This window comes from Schistocerca piceifrons, chromosome 4 (assembly GCF_021461385.2).
Source record: "Schistocerca piceifrons isolate TAMUIC-IGC-003096 chromosome 4, iqSchPice1.1, whole genome shotgun sequence".
Lineage (NCBI taxonomy): Eukaryota > Metazoa > Arthropoda > Insecta > Orthoptera > Acrididae > Schistocerca > Schistocerca piceifrons.
The window spans coordinates 614129932-614145638 of record NC_060141.1 but is presented as its reverse complement, the minus strand read 5'-3'; the positions used below and the strand labels follow the sequence as shown (position 1 = coordinate 614145638).

Here is a 15707-nt window from a genome sequence, read left to right as displayed (position 1 = left end):
GTTCGGAAACAAAATGGTTCCATTCAGTCATGTTACTTAGGAACCGCACTGAAGACAGTTTGGGCGACAATGGATTGGTCGTGGTGGTCATCTTCATTGACCATTCGGCCAAGAAAGACGACACCAATACGCCCATCTTTTTGGGGCATACGAAGAACCCAGTTTACGAGGCTCCGGTCGATACTCACATGGACCTGGTTGTTAGGAATGCTGCAGCTGCGAAAGCAGCACGCCAGACGGGTGCAATTCTTCACTGTGTGTCCCGATATATTGTAACGCGACAATCCCTATACAAAATCGCGCGTTCACAACTTTGGAGTCAGTTGCACTACAGAAATCGGCAAATGTTAAAAGAACAGGTTACAAGTGGGACCACACGGCAAAGATCAGATCAACAACAATGCCGGTACAAAATCATCTATACGTATGTAACATGTGCTATTAATATGCGGGTGAGGGAAGGCTAATTTACTGAATATGTATACATATAACTTTTACTCAGAATCAGAAATGATATATATGTATAACAATATATTATTACAGTACAGGTAAAAGTCAGTGTAGCGCACTGAGGTAAATTGTGAAATAAAATAAAACGCACTTACTTCATTGAGAGTGTATCTTCATCTCCTTCATAGGAGTCTGCACGCCGACTTCCCCCGGGTCCAAGCCTTGTAATAAAAACTGTAATGGATGATAACCCAACCAGTTTGATTTTTCGAAGAAGAGCCACTTTTTTTACTCGCATAGTGTCTTGTCTTCTCTCCTGATTTTAAATTGTGTATTTTTTCCATGTCGAGCTTCGACATTTCGTATTTTTTTGGCCAGTGCTCCCGAGCACGTCCCCTTTTGCTTCTGTTTTTATAGTCTTGGGAAGTAAGTCACATTCTAAAGACATGGGAGAGCCTGAAAATCTTCAGTTGTTTTCAGTGTATTCTTCGCGGCAGGCAAGACTCGGAAAACGTACAGACTACAATACACTGATGAGCCTAAACATTATGAACACCTGCTTAATAGCGTCTTTGTCCGTCTTTGGAACCAAATGCATCACTAATTCTGCGTATAAGGAATCCGAGTTTGTTGGTAGGTTTGTGGAGGTATGTGGCATTGGATGTCTACGCACGAGATATGCAGAGACTAATTCGCGTAAATAACAGACCGCTGATTTGCGCACGCGGTGATGGCGCCCAATAGCGATCCAGGTGGGTTCTACAGGATTTACATCAGGTGAATTTGGTCACCGAGACATCAACATGAGATGACTGAAATGCTCCTTAAACCACTGAAGGACGGTTCTGGTTCCGAGACATGGACAACTATACTGCTGAAGCTTACATCGCCGTCGAGGATGACATCAAGCATGAACGGATGCAAGTGGTTAGCAGCTGCCAGCGTGTCTTCGATTACTGCCATGCAAGCGCAAGAGAATATCTGCCATAGTGTCGGAGATTTTCTCCGCTCAGGGACTGAGTGTTGTATTGTCTTCATCATCATTTGATCCCCATCCGGCGTGCAGCTCGCCCAATGTGGCGTCGAATGTAGCAAGACCTGCACCAAGGCGGCCGGACCTGCTCCGCAAGGGGCCAATGACGCCAAACGCTCATATCCATTTTTTCATAGCATAATACTGCCCCCATCAGCCTACGTCTGTGGCAAACTGAACTTTCCGAACCGCTGATCACCTCGATGACGGCGTTTGTGTAGGCGACCATCAACCTAGTGTGGCAAACATGTGATTCATCAGAACAGCCAGTCGAATCCCGATGGTCCTGTATCCACTGCAGTCGTAATTGACGATGTCATTGGGTCAACATGTGAATACGTAGGGGTGGTCTTCAGAGATCTATGTTCAACAGTGTACGATGAACGGTGTGCTCCGAAACACCTGTGCGTGCACCACCACTGAGTTCTTTCGGCAGAGATGCCACAGATCACCATCTATCCTACTTTACAGAACATACAAGCCTCTGAACCCCAAGTGGACATCCATATAGCGGCTAGTAGCAGTTTCTCTGTCCTCCTACCTCTTTCCCTAGATGCTCACGACAGAAGCACGCGAATTTTCGACCAGATTCGCCGTTTTCAAGATACTCGTTCATAAACTCTGCGTAATAATAATCTACCCTTTGTCAAAATCGCTTATCTCAATGGATTTCCCCATTTGCAGCCCGTGTCTTCGCTAGGGTGATCCCTCGTCCGTGTCTGCTTTGCTGCGCACTTTAATTACCGCGTCAGTGACTGCACCGCCATCAGGCGGCATCCAACGTCGCGGTGGGCAGTGGTCATAATGTTTTGGCTGATCAGTATGAGTAGCGTAGTATTGTCGCATGTTCCCCATCTCGTTGGGGAACCTGAGACTTACAACTTTTGTATTGCGATGGCCGCAGAACACGAGAAAAATGTCGCTGAACAGGCATGATATTTGTCCCACGACACGTGTCGACTTGTCGCTAGGTGTGTACAAGGTTTAAGGGAACAGTTCGGCATGTGTTACGTACTACGTTGTACGAGTACACTGAGAGAATAAATTAAACACACTGTGATAAAACTGTACTTGTTTTACATAAATGGTTGTGTTTTTGGTTATTGCATATTAAAGACTTTCGCAGTGTTGCGAAGGTAGTTTGACAGAAACAAAGACAACTGGGGCAAAAAACCGAATATATCATAATTACACTATTACTCTGCAGCGAGCCACAGTAAACCAAGGATCCATAACACCATTACACTCAGAAAATATCCCTTCACAAGCCATGAAATTTTGTAAATGGTGTTCGGTTTTACCCTATAGAGCATTAACAGGAGATACGTATAACAAATGCTGACATATCTCTATGCAGATAATCTCCATCAAAGCGAGCCTTTATACAGAATCCCTTTTACTCGTTTTTCAGACGGTGACGACAGGTGCGGGTATCATTTCGTACCCATTCGACACCGTGCGACGGCGGATGATGATGCAGTCCGGACGTGCCAAGGCGGACGTCGTCTACAAGAACACGATGCACTGCTGGGCGGTCATCTACAAGACTGAGGGCGGCAAGGCCTTCTTCAAGGGCGCCTTCTCCAACGTCCTGCGAGGCACGGGTGGCGCGCTCGTGCTCGTCCTCTACGACGAGATCAAGAACTTCCTGTTCTAAGGAGCGTCAGCGTAGCCGCTTTCCTCGTAGTTGCAAGGCAGCGGGCGGGACCACTGCCGACAGCCGAAAGCCGGGCCGGACGGGGCGTCGCACTCCCAGTCGAAGCGAGGGGCGAAGTCTGCGGCGCCGCGTCCACTTGCAGGGATCTAGGGGAGGGGGTCTTCAACGTAAAATTCCAACTGAAGGGTAGAAGTACACACACATACAGACACTCCCCGACTCGCGCTCATCAAATAAACTGTTTGACTGGTCGGGGAGGTACGTATTTGTTATCGCTGGTCCACGAGTTATTCAAAGGTGTCTAAAGCAGCCAGTTTCCGTTACAAAAAACATGTTCCGATTAGTTCCTAGGTTAGCATTTTCTTTTTATAGGAGAGGATCATCCCTTCAGCAAATAGTTGAAAGACAAGATCGCAGCGTTTCGCAACATATTTATACACATACTGTCATCAGCCACCAACATACGTAAAAATAAAATAACTATAAACACGATGTTTGTCTTGTGACTGACAACAATCATCAACTATTTTTCAGCACCGGCGAGAAGAGTCTGCAGTATGGAGACAAAAGCTGGCGCCACTCTCATTTTAGCGGCTGGTCAAGTATTTGTTACCTTACTGAGGTGAAATCACTATAACAGGTTTGTTTCAAGAGTAACTTAGGGAAAATTTCACAACTATTATGCACAAATGAGGTAAAGAAAAAGCAACGACAATGCCAATGGAAACCCCTTTCGAACTGGACGCTTGATCATAGCCGTTCTGAACAGATGTTCCAACCTGCACTTTAAAAAAATTACCAGTGAATCATTCGAAGCCATATATTACATAAAAGTTGTTTCTAATATGTTATAATTAACTGACCCATCGAGCTTTCTCTAATTTTAATGGTAAGGCTTATACCAAGCAAGTTGTCTTGCTAAAGACCAAACTATGCTGTATTCCATTATGAATAATGAATGTCAATTTACAATTTTCTGAGGATACTAAATACCAGAAAGAAAAGGATACATGACAGTGAATCTTCCCAGTGGCGTCACGACACAACATATTCATGCTTTCTCTGTCGGAGTTAACGATCCAGTAAAAATAGACAATTATAAACATAAACCCCTTTAGTTTACACTCGCCGCATAATAGCTTAAGAAGTTTTCTTTATGAATAACATTTGAAAACAGGGTCTCTTTTTTGTTATACCGTCACAGTTTCCTACGTTATAAAGTACGGAACAAATTATTCGCACTTACGATAGCAATTCTGATTTAAATCCTCCATCCTTATTCTTAATAAACAAATTAAATCGTGTTCACTCTGCAAGAGTCCGCCACACGAGGCCCTGAAAGGTGTCTCCCAGAATCCTGAAACCAAGCGACTTGCCTGTAAAGAACCAAGTGTCCATAGTTTTTCACAAGGAGACACAGCTAAAGAGAAAAGAGTCATCGCTTTTTCAAACATGCACACTGAAACATAAGCTTATTGTAAACACAACACAGATCTAATGACTCACAAAAACAAAATCATTATATTTTTTGATATATTGCTCTCCTATTTTGTACAGGCGGCTTCATACACAATTTTTATTATAATCTACATATTCTTGAATCGAGCACCAAGAAGAAGCACTCGAGAATTTGTTCAACAGATTATTGTTTTGCATGTTTTCCGCGACTCCAGTTCCAACTTGACGACAGACAGATGAAGAGGAAGAAGAAATAGTGAATCAGGAGGCCAAGGCTCATTTTAACTGGCTATAAAGCTGGAGCAGGTGGCCTTAAAGTGATTTCCTTGAACACTTCAACAGCTTGCTCGTATTTCATTTTTCTTACTTTTCATGAATTGGTAAGCAACAGGTATGCGGCTCCCACAGTAACAATCACTAGAAGCTGCAACAGCAGTTGCATGAGCGAAGTTGATAGCGCTACGTTCACAAGTCAGTTTTGTCTGCTAGTTAAAACCCAAAAAATGAACGACAGATTTAACTATTAAACAATCAGAACTTGGTCTCGAGCATTTTAATAGTTCTTGAAAACAGCAGTTGGAGAGAACCGAGAAGCAGAAAACGTCATCCTGAAAACAAATGTACTACTAGTCATTTCAAAAGCAGCGGGCTACGGAGTTGTCATTAGCGCCTCGAGTAGCGTAAAAAAGTAGTTTTTCGTGGTATTGCAATACAAACAGGGTCAGAAAAAGAAAAGACAGGTATTCCATCCACGTTTGGTACCAACAAACAGCCGTTGCTTTGCTGTTAGCATGCTGAGTGGTCTAATGGCATATTACTTCACGATGCTTTGGTACCGAACAATGCCAAAGAGGCCACTCGGAGGCTCGCTTGCGTAATGTGACGAACATTCCCAGGCTAAGCACGCCAAAGCTAAGAGTAAATGTCGTTCGGAAGTATCAGTTCATCGGCGTTACGAAGCTAGCCAAGTGTGGCGTGCGCCTTTGGTTCGACCTTGGAAGTCCATTCATAGAGTGCAGTTACATAATTTTCCCCCCTGTCGCCTCGTCTAATGCGCTAGAGATCACTCAGAGACCTAGTAAAGGTATGACGTCAGGGCCGCGTTTAGCACGAGGCAGCCCGGGGAGCGCAGCCACCGAAATAACGTGCTTGTGCTGCTCCCAAACAGGAACCTGGCACTCTCCATCCCCCCCCCCCCCCCCCCCTCTACACACCATTTATTCGCGAAGAGTGGCACATTAGCTGTTAAGCTGTCCCAACTCGGCTTCCTAATACACCTTGCTTAGGTTCCGATGCCGTAAACGCCACCCATAATGTCTTGACAAGCAAAGGCAATTGTGGAGATGATGGATTTTCTCATGCACACTTCAAATACATCTTCTACGTATGTGTGTTTCTTTGAGGGGGTGAGGATGTATTTATGACTCGTAGTTAACTGTATGGCCAGTAGACAGAGATTTTCTAATTATTATGGGGCTACGAATTGTTCTTAAATTTACTTTCACCACAGCTGCATTTAATACATTGAGGTGACAGAAGTCATGGGATACCTGCTAATATAATGTCGGACCTTCTTTTGCTTGGCATAGGGCAACAATACGACGTGGCATGAACTCAACAAGTCCCATGCAGAAATATTGAGCAACCCTTCCTCTACAGCCGTCCATAACTAAGAAAGTGTTGCCAGTACAGAATTTTGTGCACGAACTGATCTCTCGATTATGTCCCATAAATGTTCAATGGGATTCATCTTGGGCGATTTTGGTGGTCAAATCATTTGCTCAAATTGTCCAGGATGTTCTTCAAACCAATTGCGAAAAATTGTAGCCCAGTGAAAATTCCATCGTTGTTTTGGAACATGAAGCCCATGAATGGCTGCAAATGGTGTCCAAGTAGCCAAACATAACCATTTCCAGTCAATTATCGGTTCAGTTGGACCAGAGGACCCAGACCATTTCATATAAAACCCACATCATTGTGGAGCCACCACCAGCTTCCACAGTGGTTTGCTGACAACTTAACTCCGTGGCTTCATGGTGTCTGCGCCAGACTCTAGACCTACCATCAGCTCTTACAAAACTGGAATAGAGACTTACTTGACCAGGCCACGGTTTTCCAGTCGTCTAGGGTCCAACCCACATGGTCACGAGTGCAGGAGAGGCGCTGCAGGCAATGTTGTGATGTTAGCGAAGGGCGCCGCGTCGGCGGTCTCCTGCCATAGCCCATTAACGCTAAATTCTTCCGCAATGTCCTGACGGATACGTTCATCGTGCCTCCCACATTGATTTCTGCGGTTATTTCACAAAGTGTTGCTTTTCTGTTAGCACTGACAACTCTACGTAAACGCCGTTGCTCTCGATCGTTAACTGATGGCCGTCGGCCACTGCGTAGTCCGTGGTGGTAGGTAATGTTTGAAGTCTGGTATTCTCGGCAGACTCTCGACACTGTGGATCTCAGAACACTGAATTCCCAAATGATTTCCGAAATGGAATGTCCCATGCGTCTATTTCCAACTACCATTCCGCATTCGAAGTCTGTTAATTCCAGTCGTGCGGCCTTAATACGTCGGAAACCTTTTCACAGGCATCACCTGAGTACAAATGACAGCTCCGCCAATGCACTGCCCTTTTTTACATCGTGTACGGGATTTTATATCTTGTATCTGCGATATTAACGCTATCTGCATATGTGCACATCGCTATCACATGACGTTTGTCACATCAGTGTACATCTGCACCTCAACAAGCAATATAAGGAGAGTATTGATGGAAAATAACATCAATTATCGGTGTATGATGAAATGAAACAGTTTAACAAGGAGACGAGACACTGCGACCCACCGATTTCGATGAACTTCAAAGTGCTATTTGGGAGCTACTGGTACTGGAAAGTTGCCGAGAATATGCATCTATCTATTAAGTTACGAGCTTGATATGTATAAAAAAATTTCCTTACTTTCGAGTTTTCTAACGATTCCATCTATCCCGAAAAGGGTCCTGCGTCATAACTTGTTACCTCGACTTTGTCATAAACTGGAGTTACTAGTGGTCCATGTCTAGTATGTCAAAGCTTATCAAAATCAGTGCCAGAGCACATTTTTAATCTGACAGATAAGTAAAGAGCGTTTCTCTGTAGATGGTGATTGCAGCAGTGTGGTACTGCAGCAAAATGACACCTCCCAGGTGTGCAACTTTAGTGGACAAAGCACAAGACATAGGTGTGTAACTTTAGTGGACAAAGCTCAAGAATTTCGCAACGAGTAGTCATTTTATAATTCCAGAATGAAGACTGGTGCTGCTGGCCATTAAAACTGAAACGCCATGAGGACAGTGTTCTACAAATTCCAAATTGGCATGAAGTGTGCTACGTTCTGCATATAAGGAGAGATTAAGTAGCAAGTTTCTCATACAGAAATCTCATCTGAATGTTGTTTGTTTGTGAGGAGCTCATGTTATGCTTCCTGTAACAAGAAATATGTACCAAAATGTGGTGGGATTTTACCAGTCGCAGGCTCTGCCTTATGAAGACTGTGGTTAATTGTTCCTCAATACTGTAGTTAATTGTTCCTCAATACTGCTGTTAATTGTTCCTCAATATTGTTGTACATCTTAGGCTGGCTTCCACAATCCACATGCAAATATAGAATTAATGGGTTGAGGGAGGCCATACTCAGTGCCGTACAGGATCTCTGTAGCTTCAAGCGACTAGTGCCCTAGAGGACAGACTTACCATTTCTTAACTATGCAGGAGCATACAGTCATGTCACATACCTTGAGTCACAAAATGGGCGTGTTTGGAGCAAGACAAATATCCATACAGATGACACGGTGACATTAGCAGTTTCTTGGTTGTGGGACCTGCAGCATATATTATGTCACAGTAGGACATTATGCACAGAATTGGTAGACAGTATGCAACAACTACAGGCAGCAGCAATGGTTTACTCAAAGTTGACATTTGTCCATCTACAACATCAGAACACGTACTGATGAAGGCAATAAAGCCGAAATAAGCTTGTATAAGAAAATAAAATATCAAGCAGCGTACTGTCTACCAATTCTCTGCATTATGTCCTACTGGGACATTTGCAGTACCACTGAATGTGAGCACTGCAGACATTGCTGTGGCTTTCCATGATGGAGAGCACAATAGTGTGCTCAACAACAGCACTGGACACAGGAGTAGCAATACATTCACTTTTCAGATGAGTCCTGGTTTTGTGTACAGCATAATGATGGACATATCTATGTGTGGAGCTCTGAGCAGGACAAATATTGCCATATTATTGTGAGATGGGCCCAGCACATGGCATGACTGTATGGGCTGCAACTAGGTGCACAACAAGAACACCTCTAATCCACATAGCTAATAATTATGACAACATGCATTCCTTTTCTGATGTACTCAGACTGATAACTGTGCCCTGTCTCCAGATCTCCATGACATTATCTTTCAACAACATAACACAAGAATGCATGTTACCCTTGGCGTTCTGATATACCTCGATACAAAGGGTCTCCAACTGATGCCCCGGCCAGGATGCTGCTCAGCCCTCACCCACTGATAACATCTGGTCATGGATTACTGAGGGACTGGAAAGTCACTCACCAACCATTACAATTGCCATACTCCAGCACAGAGTTGAAGGAGCGTGGAAAATTGCAAGTTGCAGATCTCCTACAAATTTAACTTGTATTGTTTCTGTCATACTGTACATGCACAGTAAGTCAAATTTTATTATTTGTTCTTCTTTCTATTGTTGCAATTTAATAGCCATTATTGAATATGACAGTTAAACATTTACAGCTAACAATGATTTAAGTCAAAACAACATCTAATACTAGACATATTATTACACACACTATCATTTCTGCATGTACAGTATCCTTTCCCAGTACCTCTTTAAAAATGTAGCAAACCTATTTCTGAGCTAACCAAGAATGGTACGGTGTCTTTAATGTCTTGGTCATAATAGCTGAAGCATTTGCAATATTAATATCAGTGTTTACCTCTGTGTAAAGGACTACACACATGCAGTGAAATAGCTGCATAAAAATAAGAATACAAGGTCAGAATGTACAAGTCGTAGATCATACATGAAAAACTCTTGAAGAGATTCAGTTGTCCACTTTGCATTTCTTTAAAATGCCTCAAAATACTAAAACATAAAAGTTTTAATAGCCGGCCTTGAATAACAACATTTTCCTATATAAGTTCTCTTTTTAAGAGTTTACAGCTGATTAATTTTATTAGTATTTTTCCCCTACTTCTCATCTTGTGCTCCTCAATGCTTTCTTCCTCCATTGACAGAACACTATTTTTTATTGCTATGAAAATTCTGCATCCGTTTACTTAGAAATTGGCATCTTTTCTTTTAAGTGGTAGTCTGATACTGCTGCTGTGTCAGATATTCTGTAAGCCGAAATTACTCCCAGAGGATTCTTCAATTTGTGTGTGTGTGTGTGTGTGTGTGTGTGTGTGTGTGTGTGTGTGTGTGTGTTTGTGTTTGTGTTTGTGAGTGTGTAAATACATACAACAGACTAGCTGATTTGTCTTGAATTTGTTTCTCGGTGTGATGAATATAATCTCTCCTACTCCAAAATTTATTATTTTAGATCTTTTTGGTACTGATACATGGCTCTGTAAGGAAAATGAGTTGGATTCTTCTTAGTTTTTCAGTATCCTCTAAAATAAGGGCACTACCCGGAAACCAACTATATGCTTGTAATTACCAGTATCTATTGTGCTTTTCCCTCCTCCACAGAAGCTTTCCCAATATTTATACAGCCCACCTTACTTGACAGACGGGACAAAACACAGAACAGTTCAGTCACAGCTTATGGATTTATTAGAGTAAAATTTTTCCATGCAGTGATACATAATCTGAAAAATGTAAGAATCCCATTGTTACTCACAGTATTCATTTACAAAGAAGACTGGATGAACTATTTATCACTACTGTTGGCCAAGAAGAGTCACAGTAGTAAATCCATCACAGGCAGAGAAGAATTCCTCTAACGACGTATGGTAGTCTGGAGATATTAGTGAATGATTATTTTAGAGAAAAAAGAAACAAGAAAAAACTATAGTGTTTCTAATTAACAAGTTAGTCAAATGAAATAATGAAAAAACTTGTAGCTTTTCCTAGATTTCCACTGAGTTCCTACATTGGGAATACTCCCTCAGATTTAAATGTGTAGCAGTGTTACAAGTACATAAAAATGGTAAAACACATAACTATGGAACTAAATATTAATTTTAACAGGAAAGACTAGCATTGAGAGCCCCATCTACCAGTCTTTGGACTGATCATCACAACATTTTATCTGTTCATACAACAATGGAGTCATCATGCATACATAGACATAAAATACAATTTTTCAGATACCAAGATTATCAAATATAATTACTGCTCACCCCTTTACATAATACTAATTAAAATTACCTTCACATTGTTCAAAGATATCTATCATGTCAGTCAATACGGGTGCATCATTCTACAGATATCCACAAGCAATCATGATACACAAGAGGAAATACAAGTATAAGAAGCTGAAAAGACCCTATACGCAGTTCAGAACGCATAAGAGATTTCCTCCCAGCATGTATATAACAGAAAAAGACATGCAGATCAAAAAGGTTGACAGTGTTAAATTTCAGGGATTACAACTCAATAATAAATTCAGTTGGGAAGGGCACACTACAGAATTGCTGAAGTGCCTGTACAAATCTCTATTTGCAATGAGAATGATGTCAGATGTAGGAAACATAAATAAAAAAAAAACTTGCATACTTTGCTTACTTTCATTCTATTATGTCATATCTGATCATATTCTGGGGTAACTTATCAAACCAAGTAACAGTTCTTAGCATTCAGAAGCATGTAATAAGACTCATCTGTGGCATAAATTCAAGAACATTAGGTACAAACTTGTTCAAGAAACTTTGTACTCTAACCTCTGCTTCTTGGTATGTTTATTCCTTAATGAAATTTGTTGCGAGAAATATATCTCTATTTCCAATCAGCAGCTCAATACGTAGTATTAATATTAGGAAAAAAAGTAATCTACATAAAGACTTAAAATCACTTACTTTGGTCTGAAAAGGAGTCCAATATTCAGGAACACACATTTTCAAGAGAATGGTTTCAGATAAAGCACAGTTTAAGCAGAGTTTGAAAGATTTTTTTATAGGTAACTCTTTCTGCTCTATAGATGAATATCTTAACAGGGACTGTTAGGCCAACTTAAGTAAAAATGTCTGTTAGATATCACGTTTGACAGCACTTGGTCACAACACTCAATATTATGTATTTTGTGTATGATAAATTTATAAAAAGTGAATAACTATGTTTCATTCTGACAGTGTATTAATTCTGTAAATGTTAGCAGTTTCAGTTTACTGTAATGTATCCACATATTTTGCAATCTCCTGACAAATGATCAGGGTAGTGAGTATTATATTCAATCGTTTTATGTTTTTTATGTTATACTTTCTGACTTGTTCCACATCCATGAAAATCATCTCACTTTTGGGTCTATGGAACGAAAACTGAATCTAATCTAATCGAATCCTCCCACTTTAATAAAAAGTATGCTAAATGCAATTAAGCAATATAGATAAAAACAACACACAGTGAATCACAAACTGAATATTTGCTATTCATAATCTTTTTAAGAACCTCATGTGTACAAGGAAGAGCAAAAGTAACTTCATATTTTTTTATGTCATCAGTCTTCGACTGGTCTGATGCAGTCCACTACAACCCTCCTTCTGCGCCAATCTCTTATTCTCAGAGTAGTACCTACACCAAATTTCCTCAACTGTTTGTTGGATGCATTCCAGTCTCCACCTTCCCCTACAGTTGTACCCTCTACAGCTCCCTCAAGTACCCTGGAAGTTATTTACTGATGTCTTAACACATGTCCTCTCATCCTGTTCCTTCTTGTCAATGTTTTTCGCAAGCTCCTCTCATTGCTGATTCAGTGATGCGCATCCTCATTTCTTATAAGTTCACTTACTTTTTAATGTTCAACATCCTTCCCACCTCAAAGACTTTGAAACTCTCTCCCTCTCTCTCTTTTCCCCGCAGTCCATGATTTATTTCGGTAAAATGCAGTGCTCTAAACATACATTCTCAGAAATTTCTTCCTCAAATTAAGGCTTCTTTTGGTCAGGAATACCCTCTTTGTCTCAGCTATTCTGCTTTTCATGTCTTCTTTACTTCGTCAGTCAATTTTATTTTGGTTCTAAGGTTCTCCCCAATTTTGGTGTTAAGTTCATCCATAAACTAATTTCTGATAATTCTCACTTTTGTCTGTCTTTGGTTTACTCTCAGTCCGCACTGTATGCTCATTAGATTGTTCATATCGTTCATCAGTTCCTGCAATTCTTCCTCATATTCATTGAGGATGACAATGTTATCAGTGAATATTATCACATATCTTTTCACACTGAATTTCAATCCCATTCCCGAACTTTTCTTTTAATTTTGTTATTGCTTCTTCAGGTACATACTGGACAGTAGGGGAAAAGGACTATATTCATATCTTATACTCTTTCTAATCTGACCAGTTCCTTCCATTCTTATTTTTCGTTCTTGGCCCTTGTGCCCATAGTACATTACCCATTTTTCTCTGCAGCTTCTAAGTATTTTCCTGAGAATTTTGAACATCTTACACCTTTTTAAATTGTCAAGTGCTTTTTCTAGGTCAAGAAATTCTATGAACATACCTTGATTTTTCTTAAGTCATGCTTCCATTATCTAGCAAAATGTTAAAACTGCCCCTCTGATGCTTTTACTTTGCCTAAAGGTGAACTGATCACTGCCTAACAGATCCTCAACCCACATGTATCTGCCCTTGCTATCTTCGGGATTGTGTGGATAATATTTTTCCTAAGTCTGATGGTCTTAGTCTCCAGACTAGTCGTTTAGTTTGCAACCTCCGCTAATGATTTAATCCCTTGATACCAGGCATCGCATATTCACATCATACCAGTGTGACTCTAATAAGTGCAAGGTTAATTGTTTTTGAGTGGCTGTGCCAGTAGGTGCAGATTTTACACAAAGCTACAATCACTTCTAACATGTGCTGTCATATCCTAAGTGTTTCAAGTATGCCTGGAGATTCATAATTTTTTTATTTGTTTCTTCAGTGAAGAAATTTTGTTCAGGCTTCAAGGGGATAAAAAATCTCAAAAGGATGTTACCTAACTCTTCCACCTTACTCCTCCAAAGCTCGATTAAATTTTGACTCTAATAATGCATCCCCTCATTCTTGTCTATCAACTTCTTCTGTCACATCAACAGACAGTTCCATCACCTCATAGAGGCACTCAATCTATTTTTTTCTACCTACCCACTCTTGACCTCTACAACTGACAGTGGAATTCCTCTTTGAATTCTTAATGCTGTTCCCTTTGTTTTTAATTCCACTAAAGGTTGTGTAGCCTTTTCTGTATATTGAATTGATCTTTCAGCAACCATTTCTTTTTCAGAATCTTCACATTTTTCATGCAGCCATTTGCTTTGGCTTCCCTGCACGTCCTATGTATTTCTTTTCTAAGAGCTGTGGTGTTGTATTCCTTTCCTTTGCTGGGCTTCTTTTTTTTTTCTTTTGTACTTTCTTCTTTCATCGATTAGTTTATAAGAATTTCTTCTGTTGTCTAAGATTTATTGGTAGTTAGCTTCCTTGTATCTATATGTATCTGTCCATCATCTGTGATCGCCTTTTTTTAGAAATATACATTCCTTTTCAACTGAACTCCTTTGTGGGTATTCATTGCTTTAGTATTTACAGCTGCAGATAACTTCAAATGCTCCTTGCCATCTCTCAGTACTTCAGTATCCCACTTCTTCCACACCAATTCTTCCAGACAATTCTCTTAAACTTAAGTCTACCCTTCATCATTAATAAATTGTGATCTGAATCTATATAGGTTTCTGGGTACGCCTAACAGTCCACTATCTGATTTAGGGATCCCTGATTGTCCATGACGTGATTCAGCTGGAATCTCCATTTGTCTCCAGGCCTTTTCCAAGTATACCTCCTCCTCTTGTAATTTTTGAACAGTGTATTAGATTTTATGAGCCAAAATCTATTGCAGAGTTTAGTTACTCTTTCTCCTCCCATGTTGCTACTACTGAGCCCATATTCTTCTGTGACATTGTCTGCAGTACCTATCCTTACAAAAGTATTCCAAGCACCTATGATTATTAGATTTCAGTCTACCTTTGCATATCCTTGTATACTCTAGCTCTTCATCTTCTACTTGGGACAGGCATGCCTACATGAACCGTTATTATAGGAGCTAGTTTGCTGCCAACTCTGATGGAAACAATCTCATCACTAAGCTGTTCACAGTAACTCACTCTCTGCCCTACCTTTCTACATATGATTAATTGCGCCCACACCGGCCGAAGTGGCCGTGCGGTTCTAGGCGCTGCAGTCTGCAACCGTGAGACTGCTACGGTCGCAGGTTCGAATCCTGCCTCAGGCATGGATGTGTGTGATGTCCTTAGGTTAGGTAGGTTTAACTAGTTCTAAGTTCTAGGGGACTAATGACCTCAGAAGTTGAGTCCCATAGTGCTCAGAGCCATTTGAACCATTTTGAATTGCGCCCACAGTAAACCAGTTTCTGCTGCTATTAATGTTGCTCTATATTCATCTGACTAGATATTCTTATTTTCTTTCCACTTCACTTCCCTAACACCCACTATCTCTGCAATAGCCTTTATATTTCCCTTTTCAGATTTGCTAGCTTCCTTACCGTATTCAGACTCCTGACAACCTGCTCATAGAATATTGCCCTTTCATTGGTTACTCACTCTTCCCCTCATGGTTACTTACACTTGGCAGTCTCCTCCCAGAGATCTGAATGGCAGTCTAACACAGAATTTTTGCCAGTGGAGAGATAATCATGACACTTTTTCTATTATATGTCACATATCCTGCGGATACATATTATATGTTTTTTAGCAGTTTCCATTGCCTTCTGTACCCTAATGCCACTGATCACTGCTGACCATTCTGCCTTCTAGGGGCAGTTTCCCACTCCTAGGACAAAAGTATGCCCCAAACCTCTGTCTGCTCCTTCACCCTCTTTGAC

At 40.9% G+C, this 15707-nt stretch overlaps 1 protein-coding gene across 1 annotated transcript in view; it reads left to right on the top strand.

Annotated features, from left to right (window-relative positions):
• The window catches only part of LOC124794684 (ADP,ATP carrier protein 2-like), a 38864-nt gene extending 35232 nt beyond the window's left edge, over positions 1-3632 (top strand). Inside the window, exon 4 of the mRNA XM_047258228.1 lies at positions 2895-3632. Within this exon, the coding sequence (XP_047114184.1) occupies positions 2895-3140 (246 nt within the window). The 3' untranslated portion in view covers positions 3141-3632. The remainder of the gene's footprint in view (positions 1-2894) is intronic.
• Positions 3633-15707: the final 12075 nt, after the last annotated feature.